Source organism: Emiliania huxleyi (genome assembly GCF_000372725.1).
Source record: "Emiliania huxleyi CCMP1516 unplaced genomic scaffold EMIHUscaffold_47, whole genome shotgun sequence".
Taxonomy (NCBI): domain Eukaryota; phylum Haptophyta; order Isochrysidales; family Noelaerhabdaceae; genus Emiliania; species Emiliania huxleyi.
Window position 1 is genome coordinate 354,909 of NW_005198467.1, and position 21,436 is coordinate 376,344.

Consider the following 21,436-nt stretch of genomic DNA (forward strand, 5'->3'; position numbering starts at 1 on the left):
TGCGGCCGCCGTGGGCGCGGTGGCGAGAGGGCGCGGGGGGCTGTGGGGCAGGAGGGGGGGCTGCCATGCCACGCGCCATACGAGCTTGGCTGTGGAGGAGAGCGGAAGTGTCTCGGAAGTGTCTCGGAAGTGCCTCGGAAGCGTCTCCCAGCCGTCCCGCGCGCCTTCTCCGGTCAACGAGGCCGATGATGAGGTTGCCGCCGCACGTGTGCGCGCCGCCGCAGAGCACGCGCAGCTCGGACGGCGAGATCGACCGCTGCTCGATCGCGATGTCGGCAGCGCCCGCGCGGCCAAAGAGCGTGTTGACGCGTTCGGCGTCGCGCTCGAGCGTGGGCCGGTAGAACGCCTCGGCGGAGTAGGAGGGGTCGACACCGAGCGTGGCGGTGAGGAATCGGAAGCGCAGCCCGAACTCGCGCAGGATGAAGGCTAGGTCAACCGTCCAGATGGACGAGGACGGCACCCGCTTCCGCAGCTGCGACACGTGGCACTCGCGCGCGGGCACGCCGAGCGCGCGCAGCGCCATCTCGGTGCAGGCGAAGCCGCAGTCCCAGGAGAAGCTCTGGCGTACGTGCGGGACGCGGCGCAGCGAAGCAGCCGCGGGGGATGGGCACATGACACCAAGCTTGAGAGACACACGCCCTTCCAAGATCCTGCTCGTGCAGGTGGGTCGCTCTCGTGCAGAGACACACACCCTGTCCTTCTCCCACCCCTCGTTTGTGTGTACTTGTTACGTGAAAACCCGCTGGGACCCGGACGCCAGCACACACGGCTAGATTTCATGGCGGGCCGCCTAGGCCCTGGGGTCGGAGGCAGAGTCGGTGGGGGTGCCGCGCGCGGCGCGGGCTTCGCTGTCGGGGGCGTTTAGGGCGGGCGGTTACTGGACCGTCACGTGTTCAACGACGTTGAACAGTGTTCAACCACGGCGCTGTTCACAGCGCGCGCGAACGGCCGTTCTGCGAGTCCAGCTCCGCTGGACTTTTGTAAAGCATGCTTGTGGCAAGTTATAGACGCTAGTATCGACCTCAGAGACCCAAACCCGAATTAATAATTATGGCTCAAAGTATGGTTGAACAACCGTTGAACAAACAGGTTGAACAACGATATCCGACTAGTGCGACCGCTAGAGGCGGTGGGGGCGGCGGCGGGGGGGGCGATGGTGAGGGCGGCGGAGGTGCGGAAGGCGGTGGAGGGGGCGGCGGAGGATGAGGCGGCGGAGGCGGTGGCGGCGGAGGCGAGGGCGGCGGCAGGCGACGGCGGCGGAGGCGAGGGCGGCGGATGAGGGGGCCTAGGGCGCGAGGTCCCACGATGCCAGCGCTGGGGCGGAGGGAGGGACGGCGGTGTGGGAAGTGGAGGCTGCGGCATAGGTGCGCTGGCGCTTTGTGTGGGGATCGTCGCAAACAAAGCGTATGAGGCGCCAGAGGAGCCCGTCTGGTTCGGACGCGGGCGCGGTAGAGGGTTCCCCTGGGTTGGCGGCGGCAACCCCGGTGGCATGCGCAGCGGGGGTTGTGGTGGCGGGAGTGGCGGCTTGCGAGGAGAGGGCGGCGGATACGGCTGCGGCAGTCGCGAGTGCATCGTCGGTGGCGGCGCGCACGGCGTCGTCCCGGTCGCCGTCCGCAGACGTCGTGACCGCCTGGCCAGTGCTAGAGGCGATGGCGGAGGTGACGGAGGTGACGCCCCCCTTCGGTGGCGGCGGCAGCGGAGTGGACGACGGCGACCGGGGAGCCGTGTGCCGCGGCCCCGGCGTGCACGACTGTGTATCCCGGTGCAGGGCAGGCGGGCGGGGCGGCGGCGGTGACGAGAGGAGAGGGCGTCGCGGTGGCGGGCGCGGCAGCGATGGCGGCGGGTGTGGTGGCGATGGCGGCGGGCGCGATGGCGCCCGCGTGTAAGGCTGGTGGGAGGGTGGTGGAGGATGAGGCACCGCCGGACGGGGCGTGGCGGGGGGGGAGAGTATAGCACACGTTGATGACAAGGGGCGGCAGGGCTTGGCGGCAGAGGATGCCGAGGGAGGCTGCGGCCTCGGCCTGGGTCGTAAAGCCCTCGCAGTAGCCGCCGCTCCAGCCCGGGAGGCCGAAGCTGCACGCAATGCTGTAGGAGCTGCTCAGAGCGACGCGCGCGCCCGAGCCGTCGACATCGGGGAGGAACACGGCATAGACCTCCTTCCTGCCCCTCTTGCCCGCAGTGGCGGGCGCGGCGGAGCAGAGAAGGAGGAGCAGGGTGAGCGGCGAGAGGCGTCGCGGGGTCGAGGCGGCGGGGCGGGGGGGGCGGCGGGCAACAGCATCGCGGTCGGCAGAGGGCGGGAGGGCGGCAACGGAGCGGGCGAGGAGGGTGGCAAACACGAGGAGGGAGATGCAGGCGAGGGCGAGGGCGGCGGCCGGTGAGGAGAGGAAGCTCGAGGCGGAGGCGGCGGCGAAGGCGTGGGGGGCAGGGGCGAGGGTGACGGCTCCTCCGAGAGGGAGGTTGGCAGCGGTGGCGCCGGCCATCGCCACTGGCGCTGCGGAGATGGCGCCGCGAAGGGGGGCGGCGGCAGGGCCCGGCGCGCGCTTGGCCGGTTCTTTGCGCTTGGCCGAGGAGTGGCCCTCCGCGCCGTCGCCGCCGTCGCTGATACTCTCGCTGTCCGAGTCCAGGAAGCCTTGGCCCGCCCATCGTTCCTCCTTGCCTCTGCCGCCGCCGCCAGCTCGAGCCTGCCTGCCGGCTCGAGCCTGCCGCTTGACCTGTTTGGGGTCGTGGTGCGGCGGCGTGCCGCTGACGCGGGGCGATGCAAGTGGCGAGCGATGGCTCGCAGCGGCGGCGGCCCCGGCGGCGGACGTCTCTGCGATCACGACGGCGGCTGCATTAGCGGCGGCGGCGGCCGCAGCGGAGGCGGCGGCCTCAGCGGCAGCGGTGGTGGTGGCAGCCTCGGCGGCGGCGGCGGCGTCGGCGAGGGCAGCCTCGGCGGCGGCGGCCTCGGCGCGGGCAGCCTCGGCGGCGGCGGCCTCGGCGCGGGCAGCCTCGGCGGCGGCGGCCTCGGCGCGGGCAGCCTCGGCGGCGGCGGCCTCGGCGCGGGCAGTCTCAGCGGCAGCGGCGTCGGTGAGGGCGGCCTCGGCGTCAGCGGCGGCCTCCGAGTGGGCGGCATCAGCGGCGGCGTTGGAGGAGGTGTCCTCGGCCGCGGTGGCGATGGCGTCGGCGGTGGTGGCGGGGGCCCCGGAGATCGATGGGGCAGGCCCTTCCGCAATGGCGGGGGGCGGCGGTGCGGGCGCAGGGGCGCTCGGGGCGGGCGGCAGTGGCGCGGCGGCGGCGGCGGGCGGAGGCGCGACGGCGTGCGAGGGTTGTGCACGCGCGCCGAGAGGCGACTGGTTCGGGGCGAACGAGACCGTGCGCCGCCGCAACACCGTGATGTTCTGGCGCAGGTCCGCGACCTCCTGGCGAAGGTCGGCTGACGCAATCTGGCGGCGGTCGGAGTGGCGCTGCGAGGAAGAGGTCCTCGCGAGGGCACCGTGCGACCTCTTCCTCGCCGGCCTCGCGGCGGGCTGCGGGTTGGAGAAGGTGAGGAGGACGACAGGGGCCGTCCTGTTTGCTCCGAACAGCTGCTCGTGCACGGTGATGACGGTGGCGGCGTCGAGCACGCCAGCCTCGATGGCGGCCGCGAGCTCGGCGTTGGAGGAGGCGTACTCGGAGAGCGAGGCAAGCAGCGGCGTGGCGGTCAGGTTGCGGGTGACGACCGCGGTGGCGGCGTCAGCCAGGTTCCGGGTGCACCCGGACCCACCCGGAGGGGCCCGGGAAGGGTCTAGCGGCCCTCCAGCGGCCCCCAACGCCCCCCCGCGGCCCTGTTTTGGTAGTGTATCACACATATGTTGTGTCACTATCATACCCACGACCCAGGGTACCCGAGCGCTCCCGAGCAGCTATAAGGTCGAGCCGCTGGAATGCCTCCTCCAGTGGCACCCAGTCGCGCTCGAGGTACGGGAGGAGCATATCATACAGTTTCACTGCCCGAGCCTGCAGCTTGGCACACTCGTGGCACTTGTCCTCGTGGGCGAGCTGAATCCCGTAAACGTTCCGCATATCATCGAATTGCGCCTCGTTCAGGCCGGCGTCGATCATCCTACGGGTCACCCGACGTTCGAAGACGCTTTCCCGATCGCTGTCCGAAGACGCGTCGTCGGGACGGGAGTCGCTGGCCGGCAGGTCCTCGACCGCCGGCTCCTCCTCGACCGCGGGCTCCTCTGGCGTGGGCACGTCCTGCAACGTTTCTGGAACGACAGCGAGAAGCGCCTCCGCGCCCGCCTGCCGCCGCTTGCACTTGCCCAACTCCTTGTCCACGCCGCTCGCGTGCGTCTCGAGCCGCTTGCCGTACACGACCGCCTGCTCGAGTCGCGCGCCCGCCAGCTCGCCGCGTAGGTCCCACACAAGGTACGCCAGCGCAGCCTTCTTCAGGTTCTTTATCTGGAGAGCCATCAGCGCGCCGCGCCGCTGCGACGAAAAGAGCGTGTTTACGGCAGCTTTCGCGGCGATGATGATGCCGTTGGTGACCTCGCCGACGATGCTGACCTCGTTCAACCGGGAGGCAGGGGGTCAACCAGGCGACGGAGGACCGTGGGCCATCGCGGGGACGGGTGCGTCCGGAGGGCGAACCCGGTAGATCCGGATGGTCTCACCCGGTGGGTGGCACCGAGGCGTCTGGGACGCTCAGCTCTACCTTAAGCTCCTGAGGGGCGCGTGGTTGTAACCACGTAGTAGGACTACAGCCCACCACAGACACCCTCCCCACTCCTCACGTGTGTTCACACCCTCACCCTCTCCTCTCTCCTCTCTCTCTCTCTCTCTCTCCTCTCTCTCCTCTTGTCTGTGCTGTCTGCCTGACTCAGGCACTCAATCTGCCGATGCGTGATTGTGTGTGGGCTGCTCCGAGGGGGCCCTCTGTGCGATCCGACGGGTAGGGGGGCTGTGCCCGGGCGGTGTCCGGTGTGGAGTCCCCTTCTGATCCCGCCTGGGATGTTGGGTGTGAGGTTGTGGCGGCTTCGATCCCAAGGGGGGGAGCTGATCCCACTCAATAACCAACTCTCAGGGGCAGTAGGTGGGCGAGCTTCAGGCACGCTCATCTCGATCGTCAAGACGTCGCTACGCGCGGTCTTCCGCGGGGGGAGCTGCGTCGACGGGTGCGGGACCGCGGCGCAGCCAGTGCCGCGGCGAGGCCTCCGGCTGTTTGCGGCGGGCGGCTTGCTGCTCGCGGCGATGGCGAAAAACTCGTCTCGCCACACGCCAAGGGCTTATGCTCTGGCGAGACGTGAGGCGCATGCGCCCAGGAGGGGAGGGGGCATGTGTAACGACACTGCTAGAGATGCCTTTCGGGGCCCAGAGATAAAACTTCTGTGATGCCATGCGTGACCTAGTAGTGTCCCCAGCTATGGGCGTGTCCACGTTGGAGCCAGGTGTGGTGTGGGCGCGAGAATAGCTCCGCCGTTCATGGAGGCAACCGATGCGAGTCGACTGGTGTGTGTCGTCGTGGTTTCGTATCAAGAATACTCACTCACTCACTCACACCCCTCGTTTGGCGTGCCCGTTTGATTTATTTATTTATTACGATTCACGCGACAGGCGAGGCGCGGGCGACGGGTTCCTCAGAAGCCGTCGCCCGCACCACAGGAGCAGGCAGTCACACCACCACTCCCACTCCGGCGCCCACCCACTCCCCACCCCGACATCCCCACCCCACCCCACAACCCCGCCCCACCCCAACCCGAGCAACCCCGCCCCAACCCGACCCGACCCGATCCACCCCGCCCCGCCCCGCCCCGCCCCGGCGAACGATGGCGCGTTTGTCAATTCGCTGGAGCGGTACGACCCGTCAACAAATGAGTGGGAGGAGGACCATGTGGCGCCGATGGCAACGGTACGCGACTGCCACGCCGTGGCGGTGCTCGACGGTAAGCTGTATGCTGTGGGCGGGCGAAACGGCGGCGGCGGCGTCTGGCTCAGCTCGGTCGAGCGGTACGATCCGGCGGTGAATGCGTGGGAGGAAGTGGCGCCGATGGAGGTGTCTCGGAGGCTCATTGATGTGGCGGCGCTCGATGGGAAGCTGTACGCTGTTGGCGGGTACAACGAAGGCGACCAAACCCTCAGCTCGGTGGAACGGTACGACCCGGCGGCGAATGCATGGGAGGAGGTGGCGCCAATGGCGGAGGGGCGGGATACTCACGCTGTGGCTGTGCTCGACGGCAAGCTGTACGCTGTGGGCGGTGAAGACAGCGCGTCCAACCCGCGCAGCTCGGTGGAGAGGTACGACCCGGCGACGAACGTGTGGGAGCCGGTGGTGGAGATGGCGATGGCGCGCAGCCGGCCCGGCGTTGCGTTGCTGTAGCCCTCTCCGATGGTTCCCCCCTCTCACTGAGGCCTTCCCCCCTCTCACTGAGGCCGACGGGTTTTGCACCTCTCACTGAGGCCAAACACCGCGGCTAAATGCGGCGGTGTGTGTGTGTGTGTGTGTGTGTGCGCGCGCGGCGTCATGTGTGTGTCCCTTCGCTGCTTTCATTTGGCTCAAAAAAAGAATGGTCTGCTGCCCCGCGCAGCAACCGTCGGGCGACGACCCGGGGGCCAAAAACCCGGCGACGACGGCGCTCTGGATGGGGCGTGACCTCCTGCCTCCAACCTCCTTCCTTTTTGAGCAGGTGTGACGCCGCGCGAGCGACGCTCCGAGATCGCCCGAGATAGCGCGGCGCGGCCCCGAGATCGCCCGAGATAGCGCGAGATCGCCCGAGATCGCGCGGCGCGGCCCGGGGCGAGGTGGATGGGTTGGGAGCGAGGGGGCGGAAGTGCTCATCAGTGCGGTAGATGGTCAGCTCGAGGCGCGTGAGCCGGACCTGTGAGCCGGACCACCCCCTCTTGAACCCTGCGTTGTTGAGCCAGGACTCAACATACTCGGGCTGTCGCCGTCCCAAACTGTCACTCCCCTCTCTCCCGGCCGGGGTGGGGCGCGCGCGGGGGCGGCGGGTGTGCGGCGAGTGTGCGGGATGTCTGTGGGCCCGAGAGCGATATGCCATGTCCGCCTTGCGTTGTTTCATAACATCGAAGGCAGAGCTCAAAAAAGAAACAGCGTGAAACTCGGCGGTCGCACAGGGTACTCCAAAGCGCTGCCACCCCGGGAACACCATGTTGGCGCACGTCAATGCCGCCAAAGTCCACCAGGAGAACGCGCTGAACGTGATGCATCTCGACATGCAGCAGCTAAACGCTCGAAAATCAGATGCTCAAACTCACACGCGGGTGGCGACGGTTCTCGCACCGCATGTATCTGAGACCCGCACCCGTCGGCAGGTCTTGTACACGCGCATGGACAACCTGACCATGCAGGCGACGATTGTGATTGGGTTTGCTCTCGCCATGTGGGGCGGCGAGACGCTCGGGCCGCTTGTGGAGGAGGAGAGCGAGGTGTGCATCTACAAGTCCGTGGGTCACCGGCTCTTCGCCACCATGTTCTTCCTCTCGGTCAGCGTGACGATGAGCCTCGCTCTCGCCGTGGTGGTGCTGACATCCCAGGTCAAGCAGCTGGCCCAGGAGGCGGCGCTGCTCGTGTCTACGCAGGCGGCGGTCGCGCGCTCGCGTGGGCACGTCCGCCACATGAACAACTGCTTCTCCGCCGCAACCTGCTCATTTTACTGCTCGGCGATGCTGCTCGTCGTCCTCTTTGTCGGGCTGCCCAAGCGGCGCAGGACCCACGGATTCGAGGAGTGCATCACACACACACACACACACACACACACACACACACACACACACACACACACACACACACACACACACACACACACACACACACACACACACACACACACACACACACACACACACACACACATCGCACCGCTCACCCACGCACACCGGGCCTTGCACTTTTAGTGCCGTGTGGGGCTCCTGTCGTTAGACGTGGAGTTGCGAGGGTCGCCTGGCCCCCTTGCCCGACCACCTCGTGTGCGTGGAGAAGCTCACCGGATCTCACCTTACCTTAGGCCTGCATCGATGTCGAGGATGCGGACAGGCTGGCCGCTGCAGACCAGTTTGGCATGGGCCTAGCGATCATGAACTCGACGGTCATGGTGAGCTTCGGCGTCCTCCTGTTCGTGGGCTACCGCCGCGTCTCGCGCGCCTACGAGCCGCGCATACTCCTGGACTGGCACCGTGAGTACCTGGTGGAGAGAGAGAGAGAGGTGCTGCGCAGAGGGCCGCACAAGGGCGCGGACTGCGCGGAGGAGGAGGACTCCACGGGGTGAGCGCGTCAGTGTACCCTCTGCCCGCTGGCGCGCGCGGCGCACACACAGCGGCCTCGACACGGCCGACGATGCGGGCGGGTCCGATTGCGATTGAGCACTCGGGCGCGTGTGGGAGTAGCTGCCGAGCGTCATCGCTCATCGGCCCTAGGAAGCAGCGCCGGATTCTAGTCGCATGCGCGTGCGTTTTCGTTGTGCCTTCCGGGTGGGTGCCGGCCGGCCTTTACGCTGGTCGTTTGCCGCCGTGCGCGCGCCGGCGGTGAGGTGTGCCAAGCTTGTCGCCCCGGCGTGGAGGCGATGCCAGTCGGTCGGGCCGTCTCACCGACTGTGTTCGTGCCAGTGGGCCACTGCCAGTGCGCGCGGGAGTTTTAACGAGTTTCTCCCGGCCGGCCGCCTCCTGACACGCCCACGGACCGATCCCATCGAAAAAATCAGGCGCGCCGCACTGCTCTGGCCCCTGCTTGCCCCTGCTTGCCCCTGCTCGCCCCTGCTCGCCCCTGCTCGCCCCTGCTCGCCACTGTCGCCTCGGTTGCCGAGGCTGCCGCGCACCCGCGCGCCCGCGTCGCTGCGCGGCTACAAACTGCACCAGCTGAGCTCGAACCAACGACCAAAACGTCCCCGACCCGAACGCTGTACCAACTAGGCTCCACGCCCCAGGCTCGATGTGCCAATGCGTACAATACTGGCCCCTCATAAACCATTGAAACTCCAGCTGGAAACTCACTCATTTGCCGAGGCCATGCGGCGCCCCCCCACGGCCAGCCTACCCTCCTATCGCGCCACTCGACGCCCCGCGGCCGCCTCTCGCCTGCTTGCGATGCCCTCGCCGGCCGCCGCCGCCCCCGCTCCAGCCTAACCAGCTCCGTGCTCCAGCCCAACCAGCTCTGTGCCCCAGCCTAACAAGCTCTCCAGCCTAACCACAGTGCCCCAAAACCAGCTCTGTGCTCCAGCTAACCAGCTCTGCATCTCGCAACACACGCATGACAGGGACAGACCAGGCGCAGGAAAAGGGAGCGGGGCCCGAATCCAAGGGACCACCCCGTCGGGCGGAGGAGCTGTGAACTCAGGACCAGTAGGAAGGCTGCTGGCTCCTGACTCATCCCCCAAATCCCCCACCCCCGTGGCCTGAAACCTCACACACACCCCTCCCCTAGGGCTAAGCAGTGCGCGAGCCCACCCGACTTCAGGCGAGACATCGACCACTCCTCCGAGCTCCGTCGGGAATAGTTCTGTCAGTGGCTGCACTAGACGCCCATAGAGGCGCGCGGCGCGGGCGGATGACTAGGGGAGAAAAAGCGGAGATCCTAGCTCGCTGGGAGACGTGGGTGCGCAACGTAAAGTTGGGAATAAGGGAGAAGTGTCAGTGTGAGGGGAGGGCGTAGGCTGGCGTTTTTGCCTTTGAAAACTGAACCGTTTTTTTGATGAGCTCCATAGCAAGGAGGCGGCGTCGAGGCGACGGAAGGGGGATCGGAGACGGAGGAGGACGTCTCCGACTTCTTGCCGAGCTTGGGCGGCAGCCCTTTCTTCTTGGTCTTGCCGAAGAGGCCCATATCAAACGCGGTCAGGGGGCGCGCAGCCCGTCTTTCGAACCCCCAAATCCCGAACTAATGTCCTCGGAGGCCGTGAACGGCGGCTGAAAATCGGGTTTTTGATTTCGAGAGAGAGAGAATTCTTGATACGAAACCACGACGACACACACCAGTCGACTCGCATCGGTTGCCTCCATGAACGGCGGAGCTATTCTCGCGCCCACACCACACCTGGCTCCAACGTGGACACGCCCATAGCTGGGGACACTACTAGGTCACGCATGGCATCACAGAAGTTTTATCTCTGGGCCCCGAAAGGCATCTCTAGCAGTGTCGTTACACATGCCCCCTCCCCTCCTGGGCGCATGCGCCTCACGTCTCGCCAGAGCATAAGCCCTTGGCGTGTGGCGAGACGAGTTTTTCGCCATCGCAGCGAGCAGCAAGCCGCCCGCCGCAAACAGCCGGAGGCATCGCCACGGCACTGGCTGCGCCGCGGTCCCGCACCCGTCGACGCAGCTCCCCCCGCGGAAGACCGCGCGTAGCAACGTCTTGACGATCGAGATGAGCGTGCCTGAAGCTCGCCCACCTACTGCCCCTGAGAGTTGGTTATGAGTGGGCTCGGCTCCCCCCCTTGGGATCGAAGCTTCCACGACCTCACACCCAACAGCACAGGCGGGATCAGAAGGGGACTCCACACCGGACACCGCCCGGGCACAGCCCCCCTACCCGTCGGATCGCACAGAGGGCCCCCTCGGAGCAGCCCACACACAATCACGCATCGGCAGATTGAGTGCCTGAGTCAGGCAGACAGCACAGACAAGAGGAGAGAGAGGAGAGAGAGAGAGAGAGAGAGGAGAGAGGAGAGGGTGAGGGTGTGAACACACGTGAGGAGTGGGGGAGGGTGTCTGTGGTGGGTTGTAGTCATACTACGTGGTTACAACCACGCGCCCCTCAGGAGCTTAAGGTAGAGCTGAGCGTCCAAGACGCCTCGGTGCCACCCACCGGCGTGAGACCATCCGGATCTACCGGGCGCGCCTCCGGCGGGCCCGTCCCCGCGATGGCCCACGGTCCTCCGTCGCCAGGTCGAACCCCCTGCCTCCCGGTTGACCCCCCGGTCCCCGTACACGACCATGAAATAAACTCAAAGTCCACCACAGCCACCAGCCTCCACCTCCACCCGCGAGCCGCCACCGCTGCCGCCCGCGACGCCGCCCGCCGCGTCAGATAGCCGCGACGCGCGCATCGAGTCGCGTCGGAGAGCCGCGCCGCACCAGCAGCAGCATCTGCACCACCAGCAGCAGCAGCAGCACCACCACCACCACCCGAGAGAGAAGCGCACCTGCCCGACGCCGCCCGCCGCGTCAGACGCTCGCGACGCGCGCGTCGAGCCCAGTCGCACAGCCGCGCCGCGCCAACAGCAGCATCGGCACCAGCAGCAGCAGCACCACCACCACCAACAGCAACAGAGACAGGCAGTGCAGGCGCAGAGGCGCTCGCAGAGCGGCGCTCAGCGCCGCGCACGCCACGCTGCGGACCGTCGGACGAGCGCACCGTACGTCGGCGGCGAGCCGCGTCGCCAGCCGTCTCGCGAGAGAGCGGCGCCGCCGCCTGCGCGCAGCAGCCGCCGCGGCAGAGGCGAGCCGCGGCGCCGTCCGCACTAACGGATAACGGCCATTGGCGGTTTTCTCTCTCTCTCTCTCTCTCTCTCTCTCTTTGATTTCGAGCTTGTGGGATAACGCTCCCTTCTGGAGTCTCGTACGGCCGCTGCTGCAGGCTCGTACAACCGCCGCTGCAGGCATGTCCATGAACACGCCGATCCCGGTCTCTCGGCGCGCCAACCTACGGAGGCTGTCTGAGGAATTCGCGATCGTAGTCCAAGAGGCGTTCCACGGCGAGTCCGAGCTCAAGGCACCCGCCTCCGTCTCGCTCGAGGCCGAGGCAGCCACTGCGGCCGCGGCGGGCCTCGAGGCGGACCTCGTCCTCATTCACCCGAGCGGCACGAGCGGGACCCTCGCTGCCGGTCTCGATGAACTCATCCAGTCCCTCAAGCGGATCGGTCTCCAGCCCGTCGCCGCAAAGGGCACCGGCTCGCGGCTCCTGCTCATGATCACGGCTCCGCTAGAGAGGCTTGAGCGCGAGGCGGAGCGGCTCGAGATGGACATGCTGCTGCTCGACGAGGCCAAGTCGGAGACGGACCACCAGCGCGGCCAGCCCGCCTATCGCGGCTTCACGCGACGGCGGCGCGAGCAGTTCGCCCTCAAGCAAGGCCGCCTCTTCTCCTCGCTCGAGCGGCAGCGACTCATCTTTTCGATGGTGGAGGCGACGGCCGATCGTGGAGGGGCGGAGCTCAACCTGGACGAGCTCGTGCGAAAGGGCGAGCGGCCTTTCACACACCGCCAAGCACTGCACCCACCCACACACGCACCACACGCACGCACGCACACACACTCACACACACACACACGCACGCACGCACGCCCACGCGCACCCACACGCACGCACACACGCATGCGCACGCACGCACGCACGCACGCACGCACGCATGCGCACGCACGCACGCACGCACGCACGTAAACACGCACGCGCGCGCACACGCACGCACGCACGCACGCACGCACGCACGCACGCACGCGCGGCGCTCGCTCGCGCGCTCGCGGCGCGCGCGCACCCCTCCACCCACCCACCCCCTCCCTCTCCGCCAGGCGTCCTCACCGCCTACCTCCCTCTCCACGACGCCAAGGAGCGCCGCAGCCTCCACCGCGGCTTCGCCCTGCAGAGCATCCGCATCTGGCCCTGGCGCGGCGGCGTCCTGCGCACCCGCCGCCGCCTGTTTCCGGACCTCGGCCTCTGCCAGATGCCGCTGCACCGCGTGCGCGACTACTACGGCGAGAAAATCGCCTTCTACTTCGGCTGGTGAGAGAGCGGCGCCCGCTCAGATTGTGTGTGTGGGTAGATGGGGTGTATCTTCTGAGGGTGCATCATGGCGCCGTGTCCCCCTCAGGCTCGACCACTACACCGGCTGGCTGTGGCTGCTGATGTGGGGGTCCCTCGCGCTCGAGGGCATCTACCAGGAACCTTCTAGGAACCTTCTAGGAACATTCTAGGTGGGGGTCCCTCGCGCTCGAGGGCATCTACCTCTTCGACGGGTGCGACTTCCTCGGCTCGGCGGCGCTCTCGCCGCCCGAGCCCGCCCTCTGCCCGGGCGACGAGGAGCGCACCCCTAGTAGTAGCACCGTCACACATTGTGGCTGCCGGGGGTGTGCCGAGGGGGGGCTGGGTGGGCGGTAAGCCGTCATTGCCCCCGGCGCTGCTTGCAGCGCTCTGGGTGGTGGTGGCGGCGCTCCAAGAGTGGCGCTCTTGGAAAGAGGTTCCATAACCTCCTTTCCGCTCCCCCCCCGCAAGGTGCGAGACACACAAGAGTAGTAGTAGGCGCCCCCTTCATGATTCCAGCGCACCTCCTTCCTCTGTGTGGAGACGTGTGCAGAGGTGGAGCAGGCCAGACCTTGGAGTGACGGCTGCCTGTGCTACGTATAGGACCGCACCTCCTTCCTCGCGGAGACGTGCACGACCAAATCCGCCTTCACTCTCCCCCTCTCCTCCGTCGTCATCGCGCTGTGGGCGACCCTCCGAGGCGCGCGCGCAGTCTCCCGCGGCCGGCGCTCTCCCTCCCCTGGCACATTGACGTGGGGGGCAGGCGAACGAGCCGATGCTCCTCTGTCTCCAGAGAGAGCTGACTCTCGAGGGAGATGCCCCCCCCGCAGGCACGCTGTGGGCTCGCAGGCACAGCACACGCTCGCCTTCCAGTGCTGTGCCTTCTAGGAACCTTCTATAGGACCCTTCTAGGAACCTTCTAGGAACCTTCTAGGCAGCACACGCTCGCCTTCCAGTGGGACGTGCTCAACTTTGAGCGCGACGAGGCGCCGCGGCCGCGCTTCGTCCAGGCCATCCAGCCAGTCAGTCAGTGTTACACACGTCCTAGCATGGACGACGATCTACGACGGGGCACACGCACTCGGACGCGGAACACAGAGCATTACACACGGGGCGGTGTGTGCGTTCTCAGGGAAAGGCATCACAGACAAAAGTGCAATAGTCAGAGGGGCAGCAGTGGGAGCCCTCACTCACACTCATGGCCCGCGAGCGCCTGCAGGCCTTCCACCGCATGAAGTCCATCACCAAGCAGCGGGGCTTCTACATGGCCGGGAGCGGCACGTCGCGCGTCCGCCGCTTCGTGCCGCACCCCGCCGGCGAGGAGATGCTCGTCCTCTCGCCGCCCATGAAGTGTCCAGGAAGTGTCCAGGAAGTGTCTTTAGGCGACGAGATGCTCGTCCTCTCGCCGTGGCGGCGGCTCTGCGTCTTCTTCTGCGTCGGCGCGCCGGTGCTGCTGCTCGTCGCCGCCACCACCGTCGCGGTGATGCTCTCCATTTTCTCGTTCCGCGCGCTGCTCCGGCTGGGGACACAGTTCGAAGGCGAGCCGACGCCCACATGCGTTGCGAGCAGCATTGCCGCCCGGGCAACTCCCGTACCCGTTGCCTGTACCCGTTCCTCCCGTATGAGTACCCGCCCTTGGCCCGTTCGCCGCTGTACTGGGTTGGGTGTTTAGGCATTCATTGTGTGTGGGGTTGGCACTCGCTCCCAACTCCCCTCGTCGAGCCCTCCCCCGCGCTGCAGAGACACCGCAGCCTTCCCGAGGTCACTCCGAGCTCGCCCGAGGCTAGGCAACACCTACCTCAACTCGCAATGGGGTCCCTTCATCGGCGCGGCGCTCAACACCGTGTGGATCTCGGTGATGAACGCGCTGTACAAGCGGCTCGCAGCCTGTCTGAACGGCCTCGAGTACCACAGGACAGACACCGAGTACGAGGACGCGCTCATCCGAAAGTCCTTCCTCTTCCAGTGCATCAACTCTTACGGCCCGCTCGTCTACGTCGCGTTCGCGAAGCCGAACTCGCTGACGCTCTTTGGCGGGTGGGGGTACACCGACCCGTACGGCGAACCGTACGCGGACACCTGTGGCGCCCGAGGCAGGGACTGGTGGGCCTCGATGAGCGCCGGATCGCGCTGCAGCGCCGGCGGGGACGGCGGGGGCGAGGACTTCATCTTTGTGCGCGACGACTGCTGGTCCGAGCTCCGCGTGACAATGCTATGCTTCATGATCTTGAAGCCGCTGTACGAGCTGCCGCTGCAAGTCTTCCTGCCACGGCTCCCCTCCGCCCCGCCTTCCGCGGGGGTGTGTCCACCCACCACGGCCCTCCGACCCGCCACACGCGCTGTCTGCAGGCTCGTCCGCTGGCTCAACCTCTGGCGGCGCGCTCGAGCTCTCGAGAGGCAGTGGACGAAGCTGGCGGAATCGGCGCCGGCAAAGGTCCAAAGGGGGGCCCGCCCGCCGCCGCCGCCGTCCCTCGCCACGAGCAACGAGGGCACACCTCGGGCGGTGTTGGCGGGCGGGCAAGCCGAGGAGCCGAGTGTCAACCGCATCGCGAGTGCCGTCCGGCACGCGTCGCAGGAAATGGAGTTCCGCTACGCGATCGAGCGGCAGGCAAGTCTCTTCTCCCCCGCCGTGGGCCCGCCGCCCCAGCCCTTTGCCCACGGAAGCCTGCACCCCCCCCCCCCCCCTCCCGCGCTGGCGCAGGTCTCGATGCGCCCTTTCGACGGCACCTTCTCCGAGTACAACACGAAGGGGGCTCCGTGCACAAACTGCAGGCCGCGCTGGACATCTCATACTACTTTGTGATCGGCGACTCATCTGTGACCTAATTCGAAATTGATATAACATGTCATTCCCCGTGCCTGTGCTAGTGCCTGTGCGCGCCAGTCCCGTGCCCAGTGTCGTGTGAGGGAGCTTTGTAGGGAGCCCGAAAAATTCTCTTTTCCAAGAGCCTACCTGGGCTTCCAGTATCGATGCTACGGGAAGTGTCTCACTGGCCGAAACCCCGCCGGGCGCGCGCATACGCCACCGCCGCCTCCACCGCCGTGTCGAAGGGGCCGAGGGTGACATCCCTGCCGTCCACCCTGCACCGCGCCTGGAAGCTGCCATTGTGGGTGAACACACCCCTGTAGCCGGTGCTACTCCTGCTCGAGAGGTGCAGCCGCAGCCCCTCCTCCTCTTCGGCCAACGCTGGAGGCTCGCCGACCGCCCGCGCGTACGCCACCGCCGCCCCCACCGCCGTGTCGAAGCAGCCGAGGCAGACATACCTGCCGTCCACCCTGGACCGCGCCTTGAAGCGGCCCTGCGACCGCTTCTTACGGTCCTTCATCAGGTATACGTTCTTGTAGCCAGTGCCGCCGCTCACGAGGTGTAGCCGCAGCCCCTCCGCCCGCCGCACCGGCGCCTCCGCCGCCGCCGCAGTCGCGGCCGCCGCGCGCTGCACCGTCGCCTCACGCTGCCCCGTCCGGCCGCCGCCGCTAAAGCACGGCCGGACGACCATCCCCGCAGCCATGACCATCGTCCGCGAGAACTGAGGCGCCGACGCGCCCGCCGCCTCGCCCTCCGCCGCGAGCAGCTCCAGGTAGTCGGCGGCGCTTTCCTTGAATAGCGCTGCGTTGAAGCCCACGCCCGCCGCCGGCGCCGGCGCCGCTGCGGTTCGCGCCGCGATCGCAGCAGCCCGCCGCTCGCCCTCCTCGGTGCGCAGAGCCCGGCTCGGCCCCTTCAGCTGCTTCCACCGTCCGCAGTTTTTGCGCCTGCCCGTACCGCGCCGGCGCTTGCTCGGCGCGGCCGCTCGAAGGCTCGGCGGCTCCGACTCTTCGCCCTCGCCCTCGGCAGACTCGTCTTCATCAGACGTCGGCTCCCGTCTTCGTCGTCGTCACCGTCCCGACCGCGGTGGTGGGGCCCGCGTCGGCGAGAGCCGGTCTGCGTCGGCGGCGGCGACAGACGGTGCTTTCCCGCACGCGTCTCCATGGCTCGCTGAGATCCAAAGCCGGCAATTTGCAAAAGAATGAGGTCGGAGTGCAAGAGAGGAATCTGGATCGTAGCAGGGCGCTAGCACTGAGTGAGCGGCATTATCGGCTACTACGGCCGGTCCACGGTCACCACATGGGAAGACTGCCAGAGCATTGAACAAGTGAGGGCGAGCGCCCTAAACGCAAAAGGGTACTGTTCGGCTGGCTATCTCGGTGTCCTTCTTTATAGATATCCAAAAGCGCGCGTCACATTCCCCTTTATACAGCCTTCATATCAACATGAGATGTACCCCACGTTCCCCTTCATATGAGAATTCTTAAGATACAAACCTCTCTCACAGCACACTGGCACGACAAGGGCGCGGACTGGCGCGGACTGGCACACACACAGGCTCACCACCGGAGCCGCCTAAGCAACTCCGTTAAGAACGGCAATGCACTCCGCACCGTGCACAATGCCGCTCTCCCCGCACGCTAGCTCGTTCACCGTCTGCCACGCCACGGCGGTGTGGAGGACGACAGACAAGCGCTGCATCTGCAGCCCGTGCCAGTTCTTGGTGGTCCATGTGACCTCGTCCAGGTGCTGAGCGTGCGAAAGTTTGTTGCTCAGCTGGTTCGCCGCCTCCCTCAGGGTGCTGCGAACCTCCTTTCCAAAGCCTCCGAAAGCCTCAAAATCAAACAAACGTAGATCGCAATCCTGCTGCCGCGCAAAGGGGTAATCGCCAGGCAGCTCCTTGAGCTTTCCCTTGGGGGCATCCTCCTCATATGAGAAACCTCCCGGAACTACCCAACGCGGCCAAAGGATATCCACCTCGAGAACCTCGAGAACCGGAACTACTCGATCCTGACAGATCCCCACGTTCCCCTCGACGTGGGGCTCACAAGGTCCAACCCTCGCCTTTCCCGTTCCGCTCGCGCTGGCCCCGCCGCGTCGACGCACATATGGCCGCGGGGAGCTGCACGCCCGAGCGGCGCGACGCCTCCTGCTCACGCAACCCGCCGCTCCCTCTCCGCTCCCACCATGCGATGCGCTTCGATTTGGCGCCCAAGCGGCTACGCCCCCCTCGGCCTCACAATGCCTGCCACCTCCCGTTCGCAGGTGAGGCTGCTGCCATCGGGGAGCCGCGAGACGCGGCCGCTGCCGCTCGTTTCCCACCCTTACACCGAGCGAACCCGCCCGATTGCCCCCACTCTTTTCCGGCGAGAGAGCGACGCAGCCCGCTCGCTTGCCAATCGCTGCCCGGCTCCAGTCCGAGCGCCGAGGACACGAGAGAGTGTGCCGGTCGTCGCGACGCTAACGCCGCGGCGTGCTGCCCGTAGGTGCGGCAGTGACCTGGCTCGACCCTCTCTCTCTCTCTCTCTCTCTCTCTCTCTCTCTCTCTCTCTCTCTCTCTGCACCACCACGCGTCGCGCGGTCGATTTCTTTTTGTCTGTGTAGGCGAGGCTCGAAGGGGAGGGGAGGGCGTGGGGGGGGGGGGGGACTGGGGGGGGGAGTGACCTGGCTCGACCCCCCCCTCTCTCTCTCTTCTTTGAGCACGGGCTCTGCCTTCATTAGCAAACCACCACGCGCCGCGCTCGATTTCTTTTTGTCTGTGTAGGCGAGGCTCGAAGGGGAGGGGAGGGCGTGGGGGTGGGGGGGGGGGGGCGGGGGGGGGGGAAATTGCCACCATTGATCCAATTCTCGGAGATTCCTCGAGATATTCTCCTTCCTCCCCATATACCCCCATATCGCCCATATACGCCCATATACCCCATATACCCCCTGGACATCTCCGTAGCAGTTTTTGACCCTCTTTCACATGGTCATGATCCCGTAGGTGCTGACCTCTCCGTTCGCCGAGTGTTCCGCACAAGTCTCCAGTCCCCAGTAATAATAGTATCTCCAGTCCCCAGTCATAATAGGAGTGCTCTGCAGAGTCTCCAGTGACCAGTAAGAATAGGAGTGCTCTGCACAGTCTCCAGTAACCAGCAGCATCAGGACTCTGCACAGTCCCCAGTAATAGTACTGCTCTGCACAGTCTAGTAACCACAGTCATAATAGGAGTGCTCTGCACAGTCTCCAGTAACCAGTAATAATAGTGGTGCTCTGCACATCGGTCGCGAGCCGCATCTGCTGCTCCACCAGCTCCTGGTCGTTTTGGTCGACATTCAGCAGCCCGGGGTACACCCACTCCGACAGCTTGCCAATGTCCGCGCCCTCCGGCTCGCAGATCTCCGGCCACCGGTCCGTCGGCAGGAGCGTGATCCTGCCCGGGGGGAAGGGAAGGTTGGGCCGGGCCGTGAGGGGCTGATGGCGCTGGCCAGCACCGCTGCCGCCAGGAACAGGCTGGCCAGGTCCGCAGGTGGCTGCGTTCGGGCGAGGCGCGCGCGCGCGCATGGCAGGCCGAGCAGGCAGGCTCGGCATATGGTGAACCCCCAGAGGTCGCGATGGCGGACCCGCTGTTCCCGATCATTTCGTCCGTCCAATCGAAGGAAGCGCCGGGTCGCCCATGTTCAGCGTTTGCCAAACTTGATTGAGGTGAGGTTACCGTTCTTCTGCTCAGATTCGTGGTTTTTGCACGGTATTCGGATTTTCGCTATTTGGTCGTGTGGGTGTGAATCCCGGGATTAGTCAATGGTACCGCGTCGGCGACGCGGGCGCCTTGCGGGCAGAGCCCTTAGCCACCCTTTATCTTGCGCGGTCAAAACCCCCTCAAGAGTACTTCTCCCCTACCCCGCCCTTTCACTTTAGATGTGTCGGACCATATATTTTCCCCGTGTCCGGTATTCGTCGTTTCAGCGGAGTCTGGCCGCCACCCAGCACGCATCTATATGGTGCCCCTCGGCAAGGAGCGCGCTCCGGCGCCGTCCACGACGTCGTCCGCCGCCGAGGACGCGGCGCCGGCGCAGCACTCGCGTATGTATGTATGTAGAAAGATGAACAACAGTCAGGCTCTCGCGTAGGCGCGCCGGCGTCATCCGGCAGGCGCAGCCGGAGGCGCCTGGGCATCAGCTCGCCGTCTCGCACGCTGCTGCAGAGAAGCGCAAGGCCAACAAGATGACGCCGATGGAGCGCAGGGCGAAGCTCGAGGGCGAAGCGCGCGGCCGACGAAAAGCGGCGCTGGCACGAGAAGCGCAAGGCGACGCGCGAGGCCGCCGCCAACACAAGCAAGGAGCTCACCGGCAGCCTTGAGGAGCAGAATGATCAGTGGGACAACTACAAGCGCAACTTCCGCGCACGTGGCGATAATTAATGCTCCCCTCGAGAGGCGGTATGTGTATCAACCACTCTGTCTGGGATGATTCAGAGTGATATGTAGATGAAAATTCATTAATTACCATACATTCGGCCAGCGGTTTCGCGCGGGGCTGTCACTGCAGAGCGAAAAGCAAATACGGCGCAAGTGCGCGCACACGCACTTGGAGCACTTGGAGTGCAGTCATTAACCGCACATCCAGGGCCAGGGAGCTAAGAAGCGCACCCAGCGGGCCGGATGATTGGCATCGGGTTGCGGGCAAGAGAGCCCTAGCCCGCGTGCTGTTTACTCAAAGTTTCTGACACGTCACGCCCGGCCGCTTTAGCCGCAACTGTATCGCGCCTTGCCTCGCCCCACAACGAGCACCTGTGTGCGACCCGATCGTCGACGCAACACGTTCTCGCGACCGATCGTCGACGCAACACGTTCGTTGCGGCTGTGTACATGCCACGCCTAGCCGGCGCCAGGCTCCTCCTCTTCACCGCCGTCGTCGCCCTCGGCCTCGACGCTGCGGACGGCAAGCACAAGAAGTTCCGCCGGCGTGAGCTCGCCGATGGCGCCAGCGCCGATTCGGCCGCGCCGCTGCCGCTGTCCCCGACGCACGACGTTCGCTGCGGCGGCCGGGCCTGCCGGCCAGGAGAGGGCAACCTCAAGGGCTACCAGCACTGGAGCCAGCCCTACAAGCACGTGCCAGTGAAGCTCGCAGATACTTACGGCTCGCCGCCGGGGTGGAGGCGGAGGAGCGACCCGTTCCCGTCGCATCGATACGCATCCCTCGTCGAGGTGGCAAAGTCGCGGCTGAGGGACAACTTCGTCCTGCTCTGCGCGGCGGACTTTGACTTTCGGCTCCTCGCGCTGAACTGGTACCGCGCAGCCGCCAAGGCGGGCTGGGAGCCCCCGTGCGCTCTCTCCGTGGGTCGTTCTCAACCGTCTCGGAAGTCGGCTCCAGGTGGGCGTGGAGAACCACCTCGTGCACTCGCTCGACGGCGACGTGCTGTCCTTCCTGCGCGGTCGCGGCGTGGCGACCAGCAACGGTACCGCCGGGCTCAACGTGCCTCTCGCTCTCGACGCTGCGCCACTCTCCTACCACGCTTCACATCAGCCGCCGCCCCGTGGTCCCTCCAGGCGTGGGTTGACCCGACCAGCCGGCTGAGGAGGCACATCCAGCGGGCTTTGGCCGAGCGGCACATGGCGGCCGCGGCGTTGGTCAAGGCGGGCAGCAGCGGTGCTGCTATGAAACCTCCCCTGAATCTCCTCTGAGCCGTCACCGAGCCTTCCTCAAGGAGGGCATCAGCGTGCTGCTCGCAGACTCGAGCGCGGTCGTCCTCAAGCCTGTGGCGCCCTTCTTCATCGACACGATGAGCCGCGGCACGCCGCCCGAGATTATGGCGATGCGCGGCGGATGCGGCCCCAACCGCAAGCTCGGCTGCGACCTGCTGTGGAACTTTGACCCATCCCGCCCGCCGGACGATGCAACGGCCACGACGCGCTTCAATGATCTATTAGCTCATACCGAACGTGAAGGGCGCGC

General features: G+C 66.4%; 2 protein-coding genes across 2 annotated transcripts in view; one reads left to right on the forward strand and one right to left on the reverse strand.

Moving 5' to 3' along the window:
- Positions 1 to 613, reverse strand: part of EMIHUDRAFT_211259 (hypothetical protein) — a gene marked incomplete at both ends in the record, with an annotated part of 3,069 nt that extends 2,456 nt beyond the window's left edge. The window contains one exon of the mRNA XM_005768059.1: positions 179 to 613. Coding sequence (XP_005768116.1) covers positions 179 to 613 — 435 coding nt within the window. The remainder of the gene's footprint in view (positions 1 to 178) is intronic.
- A 10,959-nt stretch (positions 614 to 11,572) lies between these two features.
- On the forward strand, positions 11,573 to 15,526 carry EMIHUDRAFT_211263 (hypothetical protein; the record flags this gene model as incomplete). The annotated part of the gene is made up of 12 exons (XM_005768060.1): positions 11,573 to 12,101; positions 12,472 to 12,682; positions 12,771 to 12,806; positions 12,874 to 13,013; positions 13,087 to 13,136; positions 13,304 to 13,383; positions 13,531 to 13,572; positions 13,635 to 13,722; positions 13,920 to 14,304; positions 14,488 to 14,957; positions 15,276 to 15,312; positions 15,450 to 15,526. 12 exons carry the CDS (start codon positions 11,573 to 11,575, stop codon positions 15,524 to 15,526), a joined length of 2,145 nt encoding a protein of 714 aa, XP_005768117.1.
- Between the last annotated feature and the right edge of the window lie 5,910 nt (positions 15,527 to 21,436).